This window comes from Thamnophis sirtalis, unplaced genomic scaffold, assembly GCF_051295495.1.
Source record: "Thamnophis sirtalis isolate CommonGarterSnake01/CBP01778 unplaced genomic scaffold, rThaSir2_p1.2 scaffold_1, whole genome shotgun sequence".
Classification (NCBI taxonomy): domain Eukaryota; kingdom Metazoa; phylum Chordata; class Lepidosauria; order Squamata; family Natricidae; genus Thamnophis; species Thamnophis sirtalis.
The window spans coordinates 112,756,468-112,775,053 of record NW_028261381.1 but is presented as its reverse complement, the minus strand read 5'-3'; the positions used below and the strand labels follow the sequence as shown (position 1 = coordinate 112,775,053).

The window sequence follows — 18,586 nt, the reverse complement described above, 5'->3', positions numbered from 1 at the left end:
CCTTTAGCTTCATAGAAGATCCTGCCTGCAAAGGCCTTTTGTTTTCCATAAGACCTAACCAGGATCATGCACCTTTAGAATGTATACTATAAATGAACACGTTAATACAGGTACATGATATGACATTCTGCAGTTAAATGTGTGCAATTGTATGGATCAGTTGCAGAATATTGGTTGACCATTCTGGATAATACTGGCCAATACAACTGGAGAGCTGAATAACATAGGATTTTTTTAAAAAATAGAAAAGAACATTGAAATCCTCACGTAGGTTTGGAAGCGGTATAATCTGCAAGCTTGCTCCAGCTGCTCCCTGTTTTGTTCCACTTTGCACCGCAAGACTTCCCAATTCTCTACTAAGGCCTCTTGCTTTGCCTTGATCTCGGCTGCTTGCGTCTCAGAGCACAGGCAGAGCACGCCATCTGCAGTATCAATCAAAACATGCAGCTGCAAAACAGGAAGAAGCCCGAAGTGAATCATTTAACTTTTAAAATAAAAAATTAAGAACCCATCCATCAATGACATCTCTCCGAAACGATGGGTATCTCCACTCCACTCTATACAGAGCTTCATAAGCAGCCAGAGTCTTGAATTCCAGTTCGCAGAGATAAGCAGGCCTCAGAAAATTAAACTATTGAAATGGACTGTCTCTAGTCTATTTACACTAACTGGGGATTTGAAACTGGCACAATATCTGCAGCTGGCTGTACTAAGTAGCCCAGGAGGACAATCTGTCATGTCTATATGAGAAATAGTCTGATAGCACTGGCAGGAATATAGAGGAGCAGCTGCCGCCGAATCGTTTTTGTTTCTGCCTCTCATTCGTCCATCAGCAAATCTGTCAGGCCAAGTGCTGCTTTTGCTTCTTCTCACAACTCAATATGTTCATCGTCTTTCTCTCTCTTCCTCCATAAGGAGGTGGAGGAAGAATTGCTGAAGCTAGCAGCTCACAAGGTAGCAAAAACAATGCCGGAAAAATACTGGGAAGGTGAAAGTAAGGGCAAGGTTGGGTGGACTGGGATTGCAGCAATGGAGCTTCCTCTTCTTTCCCAAAAGTCTCAGCCTGGTAATCCATATAATTTCTCCTCCTGGGTGGTAAGGAGGTAAAAGAGTTATAGGTGGGGTACCCCCATTTCAAGGCAAGGAAGGGCTCTACCACCTCATCCATAGCATTTGAAAGAACCCTCTGAGAAAGTCCTAGTTCAAGGCTTTCTTCTTTGGTTCATTTACTAAACTTATGTATCATATTTCATTTGACTAGTGGGGTGGCCTAGAGGTGGAGTTCTCGCCTCACAATCAGGAGGCTGTGAGTTCAATCCTAGGTAGAGGCAGATACTTCTCTCTATGGGCACATGAGAATATATCTGTTGAACAAAACTCTGCATTGGCAACAGGAAGGGCATCTGGCCAGTAAACAACTCCATTCAGTTTCCTAGACACCACACCACAAGGAATTATGGGATCATTAAAAGATGATGATGTCTCATATTTCATTCATGAATTCAAAGTGCCACTTGCATCCCTAGTTTTCCCTGGAACAACACCTTATATTGAAGCAGGGTGGCTGGCTTAGTGTTACCCTATGAATTTCCATGTCTGAAAGTAGACTATAACCTAACCTTTCTTGCTCCTAGTCCAATGCATTAACTACTTGTTGATGGCACCTTGCTGATGATTAGTTTAAGTTCAAATTCATATTTAAAGCATATTCATATTTAGAAGACAAGGACCACAGGCAAATTCAAGACTATTATATCTGTAAGCTGCACAGAATTTCTGTGAGTTGGGCAGCCATTAAATTTTCTTAATACATTTTTTTAGGAATGCAGTATATCTTACCTGCTGCTTAGTCCCAAATAATTCATGCTCAAGAGTTGCTTGCTTACGTAGCTGTGACTGCACCCCATTCAGATCTTTAGCAATGGAATCTGGGATGGTCTTCAATTTGTCCTAAAGACCAAACACATTTTCTGTTAATCATTCTGGTTTGATTTTGTTCTAAGTTAGGCATAGGTGACGTATCTAAAACTCTTTTCATTTGCATATGCGAGAGTCTATTGGTAAATGAAAATAATCATACCCATAAAGTGATCTAAATCCCTCCCCTTCCACTGTATAAAATATTTGCTCTACAACCCAACTTTGATACTGGAAAGAAAGAGGCTGAAGAAAAAAGTATTTCATGCAGTGGGGTATAATTTAATCCCATTAGCAGTGGTATATTAACCATTAAGCAGACTAAGCATGTGCTTAGACACCAAGACCAAAGGGAGCACTACAAAGTTGAGAAAGAAAAAAACCTCCAATGAAGGTTTGTACAGTATATACAAAGGAGGGGCAGTGGTGGGATTCAAATAATTTAACAACTGGTTCTCTGCCTTAATGATTTCTTCCAACAACCAGTTCATCAAACTGCTCAGAAAATTAACAATTGGTTCTCCCGAAGTGGTGCAAACCAGCTGAATCCCACCACTGAGAGGGGGCACCAAGATTTGTCAATGCTTAGGGCACCAGTGAGCCTTAATCTGCCACTGCCCATTATTCATTTAAGCAAAATTTCCACATTTTGAATTGTACATATGAGAGAAATATGGGAATAAAACACTGGACAACTCCTTTTCTTTCTTTCTTTTTATATTTTCCTGATTTAAAAATATTATGGACAAATGTAAACTTTCACAATACTATAATTTTACATTTATTGTTAGCCATCAAGATTGCTTAATGCACTGCAGCAAGAACAGTGTTTGCACAACAATGGAAAAGTGAAGAGATCCCAACAAATGATGATGTAATTAGAAAAATATTAGAATGTGCAGAAATGAATAAGCTAACACTCACAATTAAGGAAAAGAAAAAAAAAACCTGAATACTTTTTGACCTGGTATTCATTTTATCAATGGCTAGATGATAAAAATGGGAGCCAGAAACAGGGAAATATAAGGAAGGACTAGTGATATAAGAAATATATGTTAACATGGTTAAATAAATATTAAGATTGTTGTTATTAGTATTAAGATTAATATAATTGTTATTAATGTAAGGAATATTGTTGTGAACATTATGATTATTACTTCCCAGAATGGATGTACCCAAACAATACACTGTTCAATTGAAATGGGATTTTTTGTATGTAATAAAATAAAATAAAAACTTATTTTTTTAAAAAAAATGCTTAGTGTGGAAAGGCTAGGTAAACAATAGAAATGAATGGTTGTTGTTTCCTATCTAATATGAACCTCAGAAAGACACATATTCGGGCAGAAAAACTGCTTTCTGACACAATTTTTACCTCAATGTGGTTCAGAGCTTCCATCAAGTCCTGCAGGCACTTGTAAATTGCTTCAGCATCTAGCAACTTTTTGCCTTTGTAATTTGTCATCTCCAGCAACTCCTGCCAGTTGTTGCTAAAGCGGGAAAAAAGTCAGACGTATGAAGCAGTATCCAGAAGCAAGTCAGAAGTGGACAGTCATGAAAGAATGTGTCAGTCAGCAATGAGCTACCTATCAATCAACTATGCAAATTTCTGATGGTGTTTTTCTGGAATGGAAGTTAAAAAATACACCATGGGGTCATACTATAAATCTATCAACCTTCCTCTTACAAGAAATCTATCAGGATTTCTTGAGTTAAGATTTAAAACAAATTAAGAAATGTGTGCATGTGTACAGCTTTATTCTCCTGAATTAATTAACAAAGTATGCATGTATGCATATAAGACTAGAGATGATGATGATGATGGTGATGATGATGATGATGATGATGATGATGATGATGATGATGGAAAAGATTCTGTAAATAGCCAACCATTTTATTATCTATCTATCTATCTATCTATCTATCTATCTATCTATCTATCTATCTATCTATCTATCTATCTATCTATCCATCCATCCATCCATCCATCCATCCATCCATCCATCCATCCATCCATCCATCTATCATCTATCAATCTATCAATCTATCTACCTATCTGAGAGGTTTTTATACAGATAAAATTATATAAACAAACCAATACCATACTTTAAACTAATAAAAATATACGATCATATAAAAATAATCAAAATGTGTGTGTGTATACATACACATACACACATTTTGATTATTTTTATATGATTATATATTATATGTATTATCTATATCTATCTATCTATCATCTATCATCTATCATCTATCATCTATCATCTATCATCTATCATCTATCATCTATCATCTATCATCTATCATCTATCATCTATCATCTATCATCTATCATCTATCATCTATCATCTATCATCTATCATCTATCATCTATCATCTATCATCTATCTATCTATCATCTATCATCTATCATCTATCTTATCTATCTTATATCTATCTATCTATCATCTATCTATCTATCTATCTATCTATCTATCTATCTATCTATCTATCTATCTATCTATCTATCATCTCTGAGAAATTTTTATACAGATAAAATTATATGAACAAACCAATACCATACTTTAAACTAATAAAAATATACGATCATATAAAAATAATCAAAATGTATGTGAGTGTATACACACACACACACACACACATACATACATTTTGATTATTTTTATATGATTATATATCTATATCTATCTATATCTATATCTATATCTATATCTATATCTATATCTATATCTATATCTATATCTATATCTATATCTATATCTATATCTATATCTATATCTATATCTATATCTATATCTATATCTATATCTATATATCTATATCTATATCTATATCTATATCTATATCTATATCTATATCTATCTATATCTATATCTATATCTATATCTATATCTATATCTATATCTATATCTATCCATCCATCCTTCCTTCCTTCCTTCCATCCATCCATCCATCCATCCATCCATCCATCCATCCATCCATCCATCCATCCATCCATCCATCCATCCATCCATCTATCTATCTATCTATCTATCTATCTATCTATCTATCTATCTATAATATTGCTTGATTGAAAGTCTTCTCCCTTTCCTCTTAGTTGAGAACAAGTAATGAATTTAAATATTGATGTAACAATCCATTGTTGCAAATCAAATCTACATTTCTCCGTCCACTTCTGCAAAATTCTGAATAGTTTAAGAACGATCTTAGATTTGCAGCAAAGTAGACATGCCACCCAAATGTTCTTCTTCATGGAATATATCTCCCCCCATATGGCTCTTTTACAGCTTCCTGATCCTTGTCTTCTGAAAGAAAAGGTCAGACTGAAAAAATAATGGAAAAATATAAGAATGCTTTCTTACCTCAACTGTTTCTGCTTCTTTCGAATCTCCCTGGATTCAACATGGCCATGATCCAACATTTTCTGCGCTAACTGATGACATGCAGCAACTCTCTGGGCAGCAATTTCCATCTGATGCTGGGATTTTTCATATTTGACATAAAGAAGCTTTTGAAGAAAATGAATAGAAGGAAAATTGAAGTGATGAATAGTTTTGAATAACTTTTCCAACTTAGCCCATCTGATTTTTCCTGTGTGATTCCAGTATGAAACTATTTCAAAGTATAGTGTCTACTAAAGTCTGAAATTCCAAACATCTTTGTTCCATATTTTGCTTTAGAAGGATAATTCTAGAGCAATTTGAAAAGCTTTACCATCTTTCCTGCAGTTTTATGTCTGCTCAAACAATTATAAATATTACACAAGGAGTCTATTCACGGCATTGACTTTATTTCACAAGAACTAAAATTTTGCTCAACTTTTATAGAGGATCTCTTATCTCCACATGAGTCTGTCGAAATGCCAAAGTCTCCAATGGAAACCAAATAAGGTGAGATGATTGGTGATGCATTTATTAGATTGATGTGCTTGATTTTTATGCCATTTTATGACATTAGAAGATCTTCTTTGCATTGGTTTTGAATTTTGTCAACTGACTTTTATAATCTATACATTACTATACAATAGCAGAGTTGGAAGGGACCTTGGAGGTCTTCCAGTCCAACCACCTGTCTAGGCAGGAAACCCTATACCGTTTCAGACAAATGGCTATCCAACAACTTCTTAAAGACTTCCAGTGTTGGGGCATTCACAACTTCTGGAGGCAAGCCACTGATTAATTGTTCTAACTGTCAGGAAATTCTTCCTCAGTTCTAAGTTGCTTCTCTCCTTGATTAGTTTCCACCCATTGCTTCTTGTTCTACCCTCAGGTGCCTTGGAGAATAGTTTGACTACCTCTTCTTTGTGACAACCCCTGAGAAATTGGAACACTGCTATCTTGTCTCCCCTAGCCCTTCTTTTCATTAAACTAGACATACCCAGTTCCTGCAACCATTCATCATATGTTTTAGTCTCCAGTCCCCTAATCATCTTTGTTGCTCTTCTCTGCATTCTTTCTAGAGTCTCCATATCTTTTCTACATCTTGGCGACCAAAACTGTAAGCAGTATTCCAAGTGTGGCTTTACCAAGGCATTATAAAATGGTATTAACACTTCACGTGATCTTGATTCTAACCCTCTGTTTATATAGCTTAGAACTGTGTTGGGTTTTTTGGCAGCTGCTGCACACTGCTGACTCATATTTAAATGGTTGTCCACTAGACTCCAAGATCCCTCTCACAATTACTACTATTGAGCAAGATACCACCTATAATATACCTGCGTATTTTCTTGCCTAAATGTAGAACCTTACTCTTTTCACCATTGAATTTCATTTTATTAGATGGTACCCAATGTTCAAGTTTGTCAAGATCCTTCTGTATCTTATGCCTATCTTCTGGAGTGTTGGCTATTCCTGCCAGCTTGGTGTCATCTGCAAATTTGATGAGTTCCCCATTTATTCCATCATCCAAATCATTGATGAAGATGTTGAAAAGTACTGGGCCTAAAACAGAGCCTTGGGGTACTCCACTGCATACTTCCCTCCATGTAGATGCAGTTCCATTGAGGACTACACATTGAGTGTGGTTGGTCAGCCAGTGATGAATCCATCTGGTGGTGATGCAGTATAACCCACATTCTTATACTTTATCTAGTAGTAGGTTATGGTCTACCTTATCAAATGCCTTACTGAAGTCGAAGTAAACTATATCGACAGCATTCCTCTGGTCCACTAATTTTGTCACTTTGTCAAAGAATGCAATAAGATTAGTCTGGCATCTAGTAGTACAATACTTTTAGTGGAGTAGTGTCTTGGCCTCAATTACTTGAAAATGTCTTCCAATTCTATGATGCTAATTATAAATGAAATCTAATCGTGCAAAATCTATTTTTTAAAATCATCTCAAGTGTAAAAACCAAAAAGGAAAGCAAAAAAAAAGTAGTGACCTCAGTGAGATCATGCACCATATGAACAGTGCTTTGGAGGGGGAGGATTATTTATTTGGACTTCAAAGTTTAGCCTGTAATCCAGGGGTGTCAAACTCAATTTCATTGAGGTCTGCATCAGGGTTATGCTTGACCTAGGGGGAGGGGGAGGTGGGTATGGCCAGGGCGGGCATGGCCAGCTCAATGTCACTTGTGTCAGGGGCACCTCTGGTGGTTAAATGCTAAGGCAGGATTTCCCTCAGACCCTCCCTCTATCTCATTATAATCTCCCTCCTTCCTTCCTTCCTTCCTTCCTTCCTTCCTTCCTTCCTTCCTTCCTTCTTTCCTTCCTTCCTTCCCCCCTGAGGTCTGTTTTCCCTGGCAGAGGGTTGTTGAAGGTGGTCATGGCTGAAAACAGGGCCTGGGGCAACCATGCGTGGCCCTCCCAAGCTCCGTTTTCACTGGCAGGAGTATTGCAGGCCAGTCTTTTGCTGTTTCCAGAGCGGCCTAGAGTGCCAGATCCAAGCACCCCATGGGCTGGATCTGACCTGCAGGCTTCAAATTTGACTTCCCTGCTTTAATCGAAGGGTGTTCAGTTATTACTCCAATTGATGATCATATCTATGTTTATTGCAAATAAGATTATTCTTTTGATTATTTTATGTGCAATCTCCTTGATCAGAAAAATAATATTTTCATCATTATCCTGTTGATATCCTACTAATTATTTGGAACAATAAGTAATCATGAATAGAATTACCCTTTATTCAAGCATCTAAATTTCATAAATATTTCTTGCCTGCAAAAGCTTTCTAAAATAATTATTAATCAATGCATTAACGTGGCTAAAAAGATTAGTCAAATTCTGATGACTTCATATATACATTCACATAGCATCCTTGACAGCAACAGTTTACCTTTGTCTTCTGAGATGCTATTTCAACTCCTCAGTCCAACCTATAGCTCTGATGTTTCCAAGTTTCCTATACAAATATTAGCTAGACTCAAACAGCTTACCTTATGAGCCCAGACAAGGTTTGCCAGAGGCTAGTCTCAGTTGAAAGTAATCAGCTTCACCAACACCTTAATCCGCAGCTCAGTAGATTATTCCATCCCCAAAGAACAGGTTCTTTTGCTCTGTTTATTTTACATGTATGAAGCCACTCTTGCAAAAATCATGTATGAGGCCCCTCTTCCTGAACAGTCATGTTATATATTTTATACTGTTGCAACATATTCTGGAAATCTTTTTAACCATTAGCATTATAACTTACAAGAACATGGTCATAATCAGCTCCATAGTCTTCAGAACTGGCCACCTGCTTTTGCTCATTGATCCACTCCTCAATATCTTCATATTCTCTCAGGAAGTCATGTAGTTCAAGTGTCTCCTCCAACTTTTTACCCCTAGTTTGAAAATAAAATAGACAGAACAAAGGCAACAGAAATCTAAGGAGTTTTGATACAACCACTATGTAAAAATGACACATTCAATATCATTTTGAAGCATAAGGCCAGGGGTCTTCAAACTTGGCAACTTTAAGACTTGTGGACTTCAACTCCCAGAATTCTCCAGCCAGCTCTGCCAGTTGAAGTCCGCAAGTCTTAAAGTTGCCAAGTTTGAAGACCTCTGCATAAGGCCAATGATTACAACTGATATGTATAGAAGACCCTTATGAATTCAGTGTTAGGCTAAGGAAGTCTAGTGTACTTTGCCTTCTTCAACTTTCCTCCTTAAAAATAGCCAGACTTCTTCCATTAAGGGGAAAAAAGATAGATAGAATTCTATAAAAATATGAGTGGATTCTACAAGGGTTACACTTTTATTTGTTTATTTAATCACTCTATAAGGCTGCCCTTTTTGCAAGTGTGACTCTGAATAGGTAACAACACCAATAAAAACAATATCAGCAAAAATGTGGCTTCATTATATACGAGTGAAGAGATAGCATCAGTTTAACAATAAATACTCCTCTGAAAACAGCCACAAAAGGAAGTTCATCTGGATATGGATGGATGGTGCATATGTGAAGTCAGCTGTGACATAATCCTGCATCTAAGCATACTTTCCTGCTTCCCTGTCTTCTTATGAACTGCCTATTTTTTTTAGCCAAGGTTATTTCTATTAAAAGGACAAATACTTGCACCATGCTGTCTATGAAGCATCACATATGATTATATAGAAACCAACACATGATGGAACTTTTCTTCATGACAGACCCATATGCTTTTTTTTTTGCCTCTGCAGACATGATATATGGTTATGTCCTACTGAATTATTAGGACTGAGCTCTCTGGCAAGGCAATATAAAACCATCAAACAAAAAAATCCAAATGATTCCCATAATTTTCACATTGTATGACTGAAATTCACTTCCTGATGAAAAGGGGAGGAAGGGAGGGAAAAGAAAGCTAACAAGAAAACATGTAATTGGACTACACAAGTCTTTTTTCCTCCCCTACCTTGCTTTGGCCAATGTTTGCAGTTCTTGAAGCTTTGTGTAAACTTGTCTTTGAGGCATATCAACTTCATCATAATGGATGGAGCCTGAAAGTGGTAGAGTTTTGGCAGTTTTCTCTAGTTCCATGACTAAATTCTGATAAATGCCAATTTCATGCTCTAGAGCCTGACCCAAAATAAATAACAGTTGAAGAGAAAATATAGAACATTCAATACTGACAAAAAGTAGTCCAGTTTTACTTAATGTGCAAAAGTGATTCAGGGACCTCAAATTAGCAGACAATATCAGCTTTAACTGAAGCCATATTCAACACATATAAAACAAGCTAGAAGACACTTACACGAGTCTTCCAAATGCAACGTTTGTTAGAAGCCATTGTAAAAACAGATTAAGTACATAAATAATGTACTGACAGGGAATTACTAATAAGAAGCATAAACTATATGGAAGTAGAAGCAAGTTGTTTACATAGGATTTCCTAAGAAAAGAGCAAGTTTATGATAACTCGGTACATGGTTAAAGGCAAAGAAGTTGTTTTTCAAAATCAACCAATTACTGTTTGAGAACTGTTATTTGATCCTATTAAGGTACATATGAAGGTGATGCCTCCAACCAACTTGATAAAAGTGCTTGTTTTCTTTCAAAATTTATCATCTGTGAGAAAACACTCTGATCATAGTCTCAATGAAGCAACTTTATTAAGCACTTTAGACGTTGGTTCACACTTGTTTGAAATACCATACTAGGTTTATTTCAGGACTGTACAGAACTATAAATATAGGCTGGGACATACTTAAGTGGGCAGAAACCTGGTTAGAGGCTTTTAGAGTGCATGTGGAAATTATTCATCAATAGATGACTGTAATTATTGCCTACTTCCGCTGTCCTTTGACATGTTGATACTGTTCATAGCAATTAAAAATAGATCACGTGATGATGTTTTTCACATAGATAATGTGAAAAGCTAGATAGACCCATGAAGTTGAATGGAACTTGAATATGATGAAAATAATTATTTATTTGAACTTTGAACAAGGCGCTGGGTAGTCCATGGTAGAAAAATATTTAAGGCTGAATTGTTGAGTTCTTGGTGTTCTCTAAGCTTGCTTCTTTTCTTGCAGAAGTTTCCTTAGCAAGTTAAATAACATCATTAGTGCATGGAGGAATATAATTTTCTCACTGTGTATATACAGTATGGTAACTTCTCCTACCGGCTTTGATTGGGGTATTATTTCTTCTCAAATAGTTTTGAGAGGAGCATTGTTTCTTCTTTGCTTGTTCTTGTTTATCTGGTGCTGGTTCTTAATTATCTAATATTGGTTAATAGGTATATGAGTGTTTGACCTTCAATTGCTCTTTTTCTTGAATGGTTTATAGACTGAGCTTATCTTAATATACGGTATCTGTTAATGGATGACTCATCAGGGTGCCATGTCCCCATGAATTTTCTTTCACTTTTGGATTTAGATTGTTCTCCTAGATCCTATGTATTCATAATATTTCTTAATTTGGAAATGAAACATCTGCAGGAACAGAAATAGCCTCAGAAACCACCAGGAACCCAATATATATTGATAATGTTGATTGGTTTATCTACAGGAATTTTAAAGGACTCTTACAGCAGGATTTCTCTTAGGCCAGAGGTCAGCAACCTGTGGTCCTGAAGCCGCCTGTGCCTCTTTCATCGCTCTGCTGTGGCTCCCTGTTGTTGGTCGGCGCACAATTGATAGGGCTTTCAGTTACAATAGGTAGAGGAAAAAGGATGCCGCGCTAGGAGGAGACTCTATGGTGGGAGAACTGGACTTCCAGTTGACTCTAGAATTGAACGGGAGGCTTCTGTTTAGGACCTTTATGGCTCGTTGAGTGTTTAAGGTTGCCAACCCCTATTTTAGGCCAAGAAAAATAAGGGGTGGTGGTAGACCAGATCTTATAGCTGTCTGAACACAACATAGTTCAAAGTTCAAGAGTCATGGTGGCACAGTGGTGGCACAGTGGTTAGAACTAGGCTCAGGGTTGACTCAGCCTTCCATCCTTCTGAGGTCAGTAAAATTAGGACCCAGATTGTTGGGGGCAATATGCTGATTCTATAAACCGCTTAGAGAGGGCCGCAAAGCACTGTGAAGAAGTATATAAGTCTAAGTGCTATTACTATAGACAATATGAATTCATCATACCAATTAAGAACCAATATTTTAAATTTAGCCTCTACATTGTATAGTATCCTTAAGGCTGGGAATGCAACTATTCAACATCGCAGTAATCCTACATAGTTTGTAGTCTGGATATATGTTACCTTATGTTTTGCTATATGGTTAAGAGTTCCAGCTTCATCATTACCGCAATCTTTGTTGGTGACCAGTGGAAGCTTCTCTGCCACCCAATTCTCGAGGTCCCAAGTATCCATTAAGAACTTTAAAAAAATAAAAAGTACACATGGTGATAGTAAGTAAACAAAAGAGGCAGTAACTTTCATAGATTAGTTCTATAAAATAGCATTTTTGCATTCTCAATATTAAATGAAAAGACGGCTGAAAGGACAACATATATTAATTACCTACAAGGTCAGAGATAAATCTTTCAGTGCAAAGCAAAGTACTTGGCTGCTGCTTCAGGAGACAATACCAAGGGACTTATAAATCTGAAACTACAGTGATAAGATATAGTTGAAAGAACTATATATATATGTGTGTGTTTGTGTGTGTGTGTGTGTGTGTGTGTGTGTGTTTTGTTGTTTTTTATTTGTGCTGATAAATAAATAAATGCATAATGGCTAAGACGTTTGCCTAAAATGCAATACAGCACAGGTTCGAATCCCAGTAAGGGTATGGCTAGCTGATGAGAGCTAAATAGCTTGAAATAGATCTATACTAGTCTCCCTTTATTTATTTATCAGCACAAATACAACACAAATGTAAAAAGGCAACAGTAAAAATATTGGGTTTCTGTCGTGATGGTCTCTTGTGACGAGCCGATAGACAGATAATGGAAGCAGTTAGCTTCCTCCCATAATTGGGGCATACCAGGGGTTGTGACACTATATATATATATAGTGTCACACTATATATATATATATATATATATATATATATATATATATATATATATATATATATATATATATACACTTACTTAAAGTCATAAAGTTTATCAGCACAAATAAAAACACACACACACATATATATATATATATATATATATATATATATATATATATATATATATATATATATATATATATATATATATATATATATATATATATATATATATATATATATATATATATATATAAAGAATTTCAGCTAGCCTTTGTAAGGGATGAAGCAGGGGAAAATATTAACTCAACCAAAATAGAATTGTCATATAAAGACAAGGCAGCTATCCCTTATTTTGAAGGATGGGGAAAGAATGGCCAAAAGTTGATTCAAAATAGAAGGAGGAAAAGGATTTAGGATTTAAATCAGGGGATTGATGTATATACAGGGTCTGATTTCCACATCCTGAAATAGGCAGGCCTTCTCTCTATGCCTTATCATTGATACCATCATCAATATCACAATTCTCAACTTCAGCCATTTAAAGATGTGTGGGCTTCTACTCCCATAATTTCTTGCTGCCTAGAGAATTCTGAAAGTGCACACATCTTTAAGTTGTCAAAGTTGAGAAACACTGGTTTAGATCTCTTCTTTGACATATACACTGCATATTCTTGAAAAATAAATGGGAAATTAAAAAAAATGGAATATGAAGTGCTAAACAGGAAATGCAGGCCAATTTACTTGCAGAGTAATGGTTGTATTGTAGCAGAGAACTGCAGGGTAAACAAGCAAAAGTCTGGGAATTCTTACCAAAAGGCTCCTTAAGCTTTGTAGAATTCCATATTGCAATCTGCAATATTGCAGATGGAATGTTTTCCATCTGTGTTGGGCGATGACAGAACTGGAGGTAAATTAGTTCAGCTGCCCAACCATAATAAGAAACAGGCGGCTCTAAGACCAACACCAAACTGTGTGGAACTCTTGTGTTAGTTGCATGATGTAAAAGGGAGTGTTGCCAAAATGCAGTCATATTTATTTATTTATGAAATTTATTTGCCACCCGTCTCATATCCAAAAGCCCTGGGTAGCTTACAATATTAAAAAGTATATACCTGATAGTAAACAACTGATTGCTGCAGTTGCTTAATTTTTTTATCACACGCTTCTTCCAGCTCTCTCCAGTTTTCGCTCAGTTCCTGGCACTTTTCTTTGATTCTCTGAGAAGACATGCACGTATCGTCTGCCATGGCATTCCCCTTTTCTAGAACCCTGGAGATTTGCTGCTTATGGGCTTTTACTTCGATTTGTAATTCCTAGAAGACAAACAGGCAGAAATGTGATGGAAAGGTGAGAGACAGGACAAATAGCCAAAAGAAGCAATCCAAGAGAAACGTGGAGTCTATGTGCTATTTTTCAAAGCCTAAAGTTTACTGAGTTATTTTTGTGACCCAAATCTTTTTCAAAAAATGACCTTCACCTTGTGCCATGATTGCGAACCTATGGCACACGTGCCACAGGTGGCACACGGAGCCCTCTCTGTGGGCACACAAGCCATTGCCCAGCTCATCTCCACCATGCATGCATGTATGCACGCAAGCACGCCACCCACCAGCAGCTGATTTTTGGGTCTCTGCTGTGCCTGTGGGAGAAACGCACACATGCACGGGGTGGTGGTGGGATTTGTACACATGTGTGTGGGGTGGAGGGGGCAGTAGAAGGTGCGCACCCCATTTTTGGTCTCAGGAGGCTTCAGGGAGGCCTGCTAGGACCAAAACGGGATGTAGGGGAAGCATGCGCAAGCACGGGGGAGCCGGGGGCAGTGTGCATGCGTGGGGTGTGGGTGGAGCGTGGGGGCATCATGCAAGCATGCACAGGGGGATGGGGCACATTATGTTATGAGTATAGGCATGCACGTGTGCACTGTCACACTCACATGCACGAAAGAAAAAGATTAGCCATCACTGTCCTAGTGTTCGTTCTTATATCCAGAGATATATCTGAACCAGATGAGAAAAACATGGATTCCTGAAATTCTTATTTTTATTCTGAAGGGAAAGTTTACTAAATGCAACTATTGCCTCTAATATTGTTTTGATGGCAGGTTGCAGGAACAATTGTGTTGATGACTTGGCCATCACTGTTCTGCCAACCAGGCCATATCTTCATTCTTAATTACAGTTATATTTTTCATGATTTAAACCTAATGCATGATAGTGATAATATTTTGAGACTGGTCCCCTGCAACATTAAAAAAAAAACAGTTTGTTATACTGGTTAAGGTGCTGGAAACCAGAAGACTGTGAGTTCTAGTTCTCTCCTAAGCATGAGAGACACAGCTGGGAGACCTTGGGCCAGTCACTTTTTCTTAGCTCACCTCATTGGGTTGTTGTGGTGAGAATAAGAGGAGGAAGGAAGGTATTGAACAACTCAAGGTTGCTTTGAGTTATTTATTAAGCAATAAAGGCAAGATACCAATCAATCACTCAAGCAAGCAAACAAATAAATATAATTAATCAATAATTCAACGCCAAGTTCTTGGCTCACTTGCATTAAGCTTTTCTATGGTTCTTGACTATCTTGCAGATTCCATTCAAAACAGGAAAGTAAGCAAAGCTGAGGCATTAGAGCCAAGGTGGCGCAGTGGTTAAATGCAGCACTGCAGGCTACTGCTAGATCAGCAGTTCAGCGGTTCAAATCTCACCGGCTCAGGGTTGACTCAGCCTTCCATCCTTCCGAGGTGGGTAAAATGAGGACCCATATTGTTGGGGGCAATATGCTGACTCTCTGTAAACCGCTTAGAGAGGGCTGAAAGCCCTATGAAGCGGTATATAAGTCTACTGCTATTGCTATTGCTATCTTGAGAGAATACATATTTCATTTTGGTTTTAGAATTATTTCTAACGTAGGACTGATATTTGGATAGGCTGAATCCTTGTTCCTGGCAAGTTTTCCATCTGACTGAAGAATGAGCGGCTAACGCTAACCCAAATGTAAAAAGTGAAATGCTTTTGAACGTCCCCAGTCTGACTTTTAAAGAACCATTATAAGTTATAAGAGTTACCTTCTGCTTCTGTAGCAAGCTTTGAGCCCCATTTAAAGATTTTCCTTGGATTGTGGAATTGGCAATGGACATTCGCTCATTAATCCATTTCATTTCCATGTCATGGTAATGGTAGAACTGAAACAGTTCCACATTTGCCTCCAACAGATGCCCCCTCTCGGCAAGAGGTTTTTGGAGGGAATCAAATCTGTAGATTAGATTTTTTTTAAAAAAAAATTTAATTAAACAAACAACACACATACAAAAATAATCATCTTACATTACATCTTGTAGAAAGTGTGTCAATTGATTATAATTAGCTTTCCTGCATCTCTTCCACAGTCATTACTTACATTCATATCGAATGTCAAAGTTCTTGATGAGTCTTACTTTCAACATATCATAGTTCTCATTTGACTGAAATTGTTTTAGTGTCCTTTTGCCTAGAGTAATCCGTAGTTAAAAACACAACCACCTAGTGGCATTTCATTAATTATTACTGAGTCATCTAATAGCCTTAAACCTTTATAATATATTCTAAACAAAAATTAGTTGACAAAATTTCTAGATTAGATTTTTTTTTAAGGCTGTTCACATTTGTATATTTAAAAAGAATCATAACTAACTAAACGTGTCTAATTGATTGGTCCTATTAGTACAAATGCCATTAGTAGTATTAGTAAAGTAATAATGCTAGACAAGAAGAGAAAGCAACATAGGGACATTTTCCACAACTATTTTACATTATACTTATCCAATCTATGGAATGTGTGGCAATTTTAATTTGAGTGCATTGCTTTTGTGTAATTTGCTGTATTTTCTTATGCAGTACTTTCCAGAAAAAATAAAAGAAAAAAAAATCTTTTGGAGTGATTGCAAACAGCATTGTTCTTTTTATTTATTGATCTGCAAGGACAGAAAAATTTCACATAATAAGATCACCTGATAGTATGTGATTGTGCAATGAGGATGTATATAGAAAGTTTAAAGGTATATACTAAGTATGCTAAACCAAACAAACTCAATGTACCTATTTCATACTTTTTTCTTGCTTTAAATGAGACAAATTTGAAGTTTTTTTTACTGAAATTCAGCTGGGTGAACTGGGAATTGTACACCACCCAGAGTCACTGTGTATAAATTGGGTGGCTATTAGATAATTAAATGTTCTAGGGACTACAAAAAAGGCTCTGGGGCTGCTTGAAGGGGGCACCAATTGTCTTATTTTTCATTAGCAAGTATTTAACTTTAACATTTAAATATTTAATTAATTAATTGAATACATAATATTTAAAATATTTTATTGCTTAAAAAAAATCTCCTGTGAGGCAGATTAAGGTGAAAATATGTCTTGTTATTCTTCTATAGAAGAAGAGAGGAATGATTGTCTCATTAACTTTTCCGAACGCCAACCTCAGTATTCAGTCACTGAAAGCATACTAGCAGTTTTTTCTGCTCCCTGCCTTGTACAATAATTTGCTCTAGTTTAGAAGTAGCTTTTGGATTTTGGATCCCTGAAATAATAATATCTCACCTGTCCAGATAATTCTGGGTCTCATCAAGAATCCTCTCTCTATTGAAGTGATGTGTAGCTACACTCTTGGCATGAGACACAATGGAATTCATTTTCTCAGCCAGTCCCTGCATTTCATTTTCTAGTTGTCTATGCTCCTTAAGTAAATTGCGACTGGAACGCAAATCATGACCCAATTCTGCATTTTGAAGCATCCTTTCTATCTTCTCTATCTTCTCGTCAGCATCCTAAGGAAAGAGAAGTAGAAATCAGATACAAATACAGGTGATGCTCAAATTTATTATGCCCGTTTTACAAAACTTTCCAGGTCTTCCCAATTCAATGCTTCTGTCTTTTTGCATTCAGATAGGATATCTGCTTCTATATTTGATCTTGCTAAATTTTGTGGGCAACATGCAGAATCTGACTGCAGGAAACCTAAGGAGAATTAAAAGGGGGGCTTTAATTTCTGTAATTTCCTATTGCCTTCATATAATGTCTTAGATATTTTAGTATTTATAAGGTATTTTGAATTTGACTGTAATAAATCATTCATTCATGCATTGCTCCTAACCTCAAGAAGCTCCATCAGTTGTTCCTGCTGACCAGCTTGCCTCAATTTATCTCCATGTTCTATCATCTTGCTGTAGAGTTTCTCCCATTTCTTCTTTATTTCTAACATTTTGTCCTGAATGGTATCTGCAGCATAGTGGCCATTTTGTATCAGTTGATTTCCAGCCTAGAGAAATGTAATACATTTAGTCAAAACCTCTTCTCTTGATAACTGCAAAAAGTATGGTGGTTGTTTCTACCGGCTGAACTGTATTCAGAGAAAGTGCATGTATAGTATAAACCTTCATAACTCATACCAATTGTATGAATTTGTATGAATCATCAGTTATCAATAACAATAATATTACAACTCTACATTCTTGAGTGAAGACACACTGTCATACTGACATGGATATAATTAATCTTGGTAATCTAGTCAATACATTTTCCAATTTACTAAAATAAGCTACTTTATGTGAAAGGCATAAAGAGTAGAAGAAGTCAATTTTCTATGGGATAATCTGGTAATGATTGATTTGAATGAAAGAGGTTTGATCCTATGAGTGGATTTGATGAATGTCTGCAGAAAAAGTGAAGGTGTAGATTTAATATCAGAAGTTATAAATTTATGTAATCTAGTTTGTTTTGGGTAGGTATAAAAGTATAAATTCATACAAGAACTAGACATGAACAATT

At 36.5% G+C, this 18,586-nt stretch overlaps 1 protein-coding gene across 1 annotated transcript in view; it reads right to left on the bottom strand.

Moving 5' to 3' along the window:
* SPTBN5 (spectrin beta, non-erythrocytic 5) overlaps window positions 1-18,586 on the bottom strand; it is a 100,076-nt gene that overhangs the window by 48,373 nt on the left and 33,117 nt on the right. Inside the window, exons 23-33 of the mRNA XM_087704455.1 lie at window positions 17,913-18,077; window positions 17,360-17,586; window positions 15,847-16,033; window positions 13,898-14,098; window positions 12,041-12,157; window positions 9,749-9,912; window positions 8,560-8,692; window positions 5,283-5,428; window positions 3,293-3,407; window positions 1,840-1,950; window positions 268-447 (exon numbers count right to left, since the gene is read on the bottom strand). Coding sequence (XP_087560581.1) covers window positions 268-447; window positions 1,840-1,950; window positions 3,293-3,407; window positions 5,283-5,428; window positions 8,560-8,692; window positions 9,749-9,912; window positions 12,041-12,157; window positions 13,898-14,098; window positions 15,847-16,033; window positions 17,360-17,586; window positions 17,913-18,077 — 1,746 coding nt within the window. The remainder of the gene's footprint in view (window positions 1-267; window positions 448-1,839; window positions 1,951-3,292; window positions 3,408-5,282; window positions 5,429-8,559; window positions 8,693-9,748; window positions 9,913-12,040; window positions 12,158-13,897; window positions 14,099-15,846; window positions 16,034-17,359; window positions 17,587-17,912; window positions 18,078-18,586) is intronic.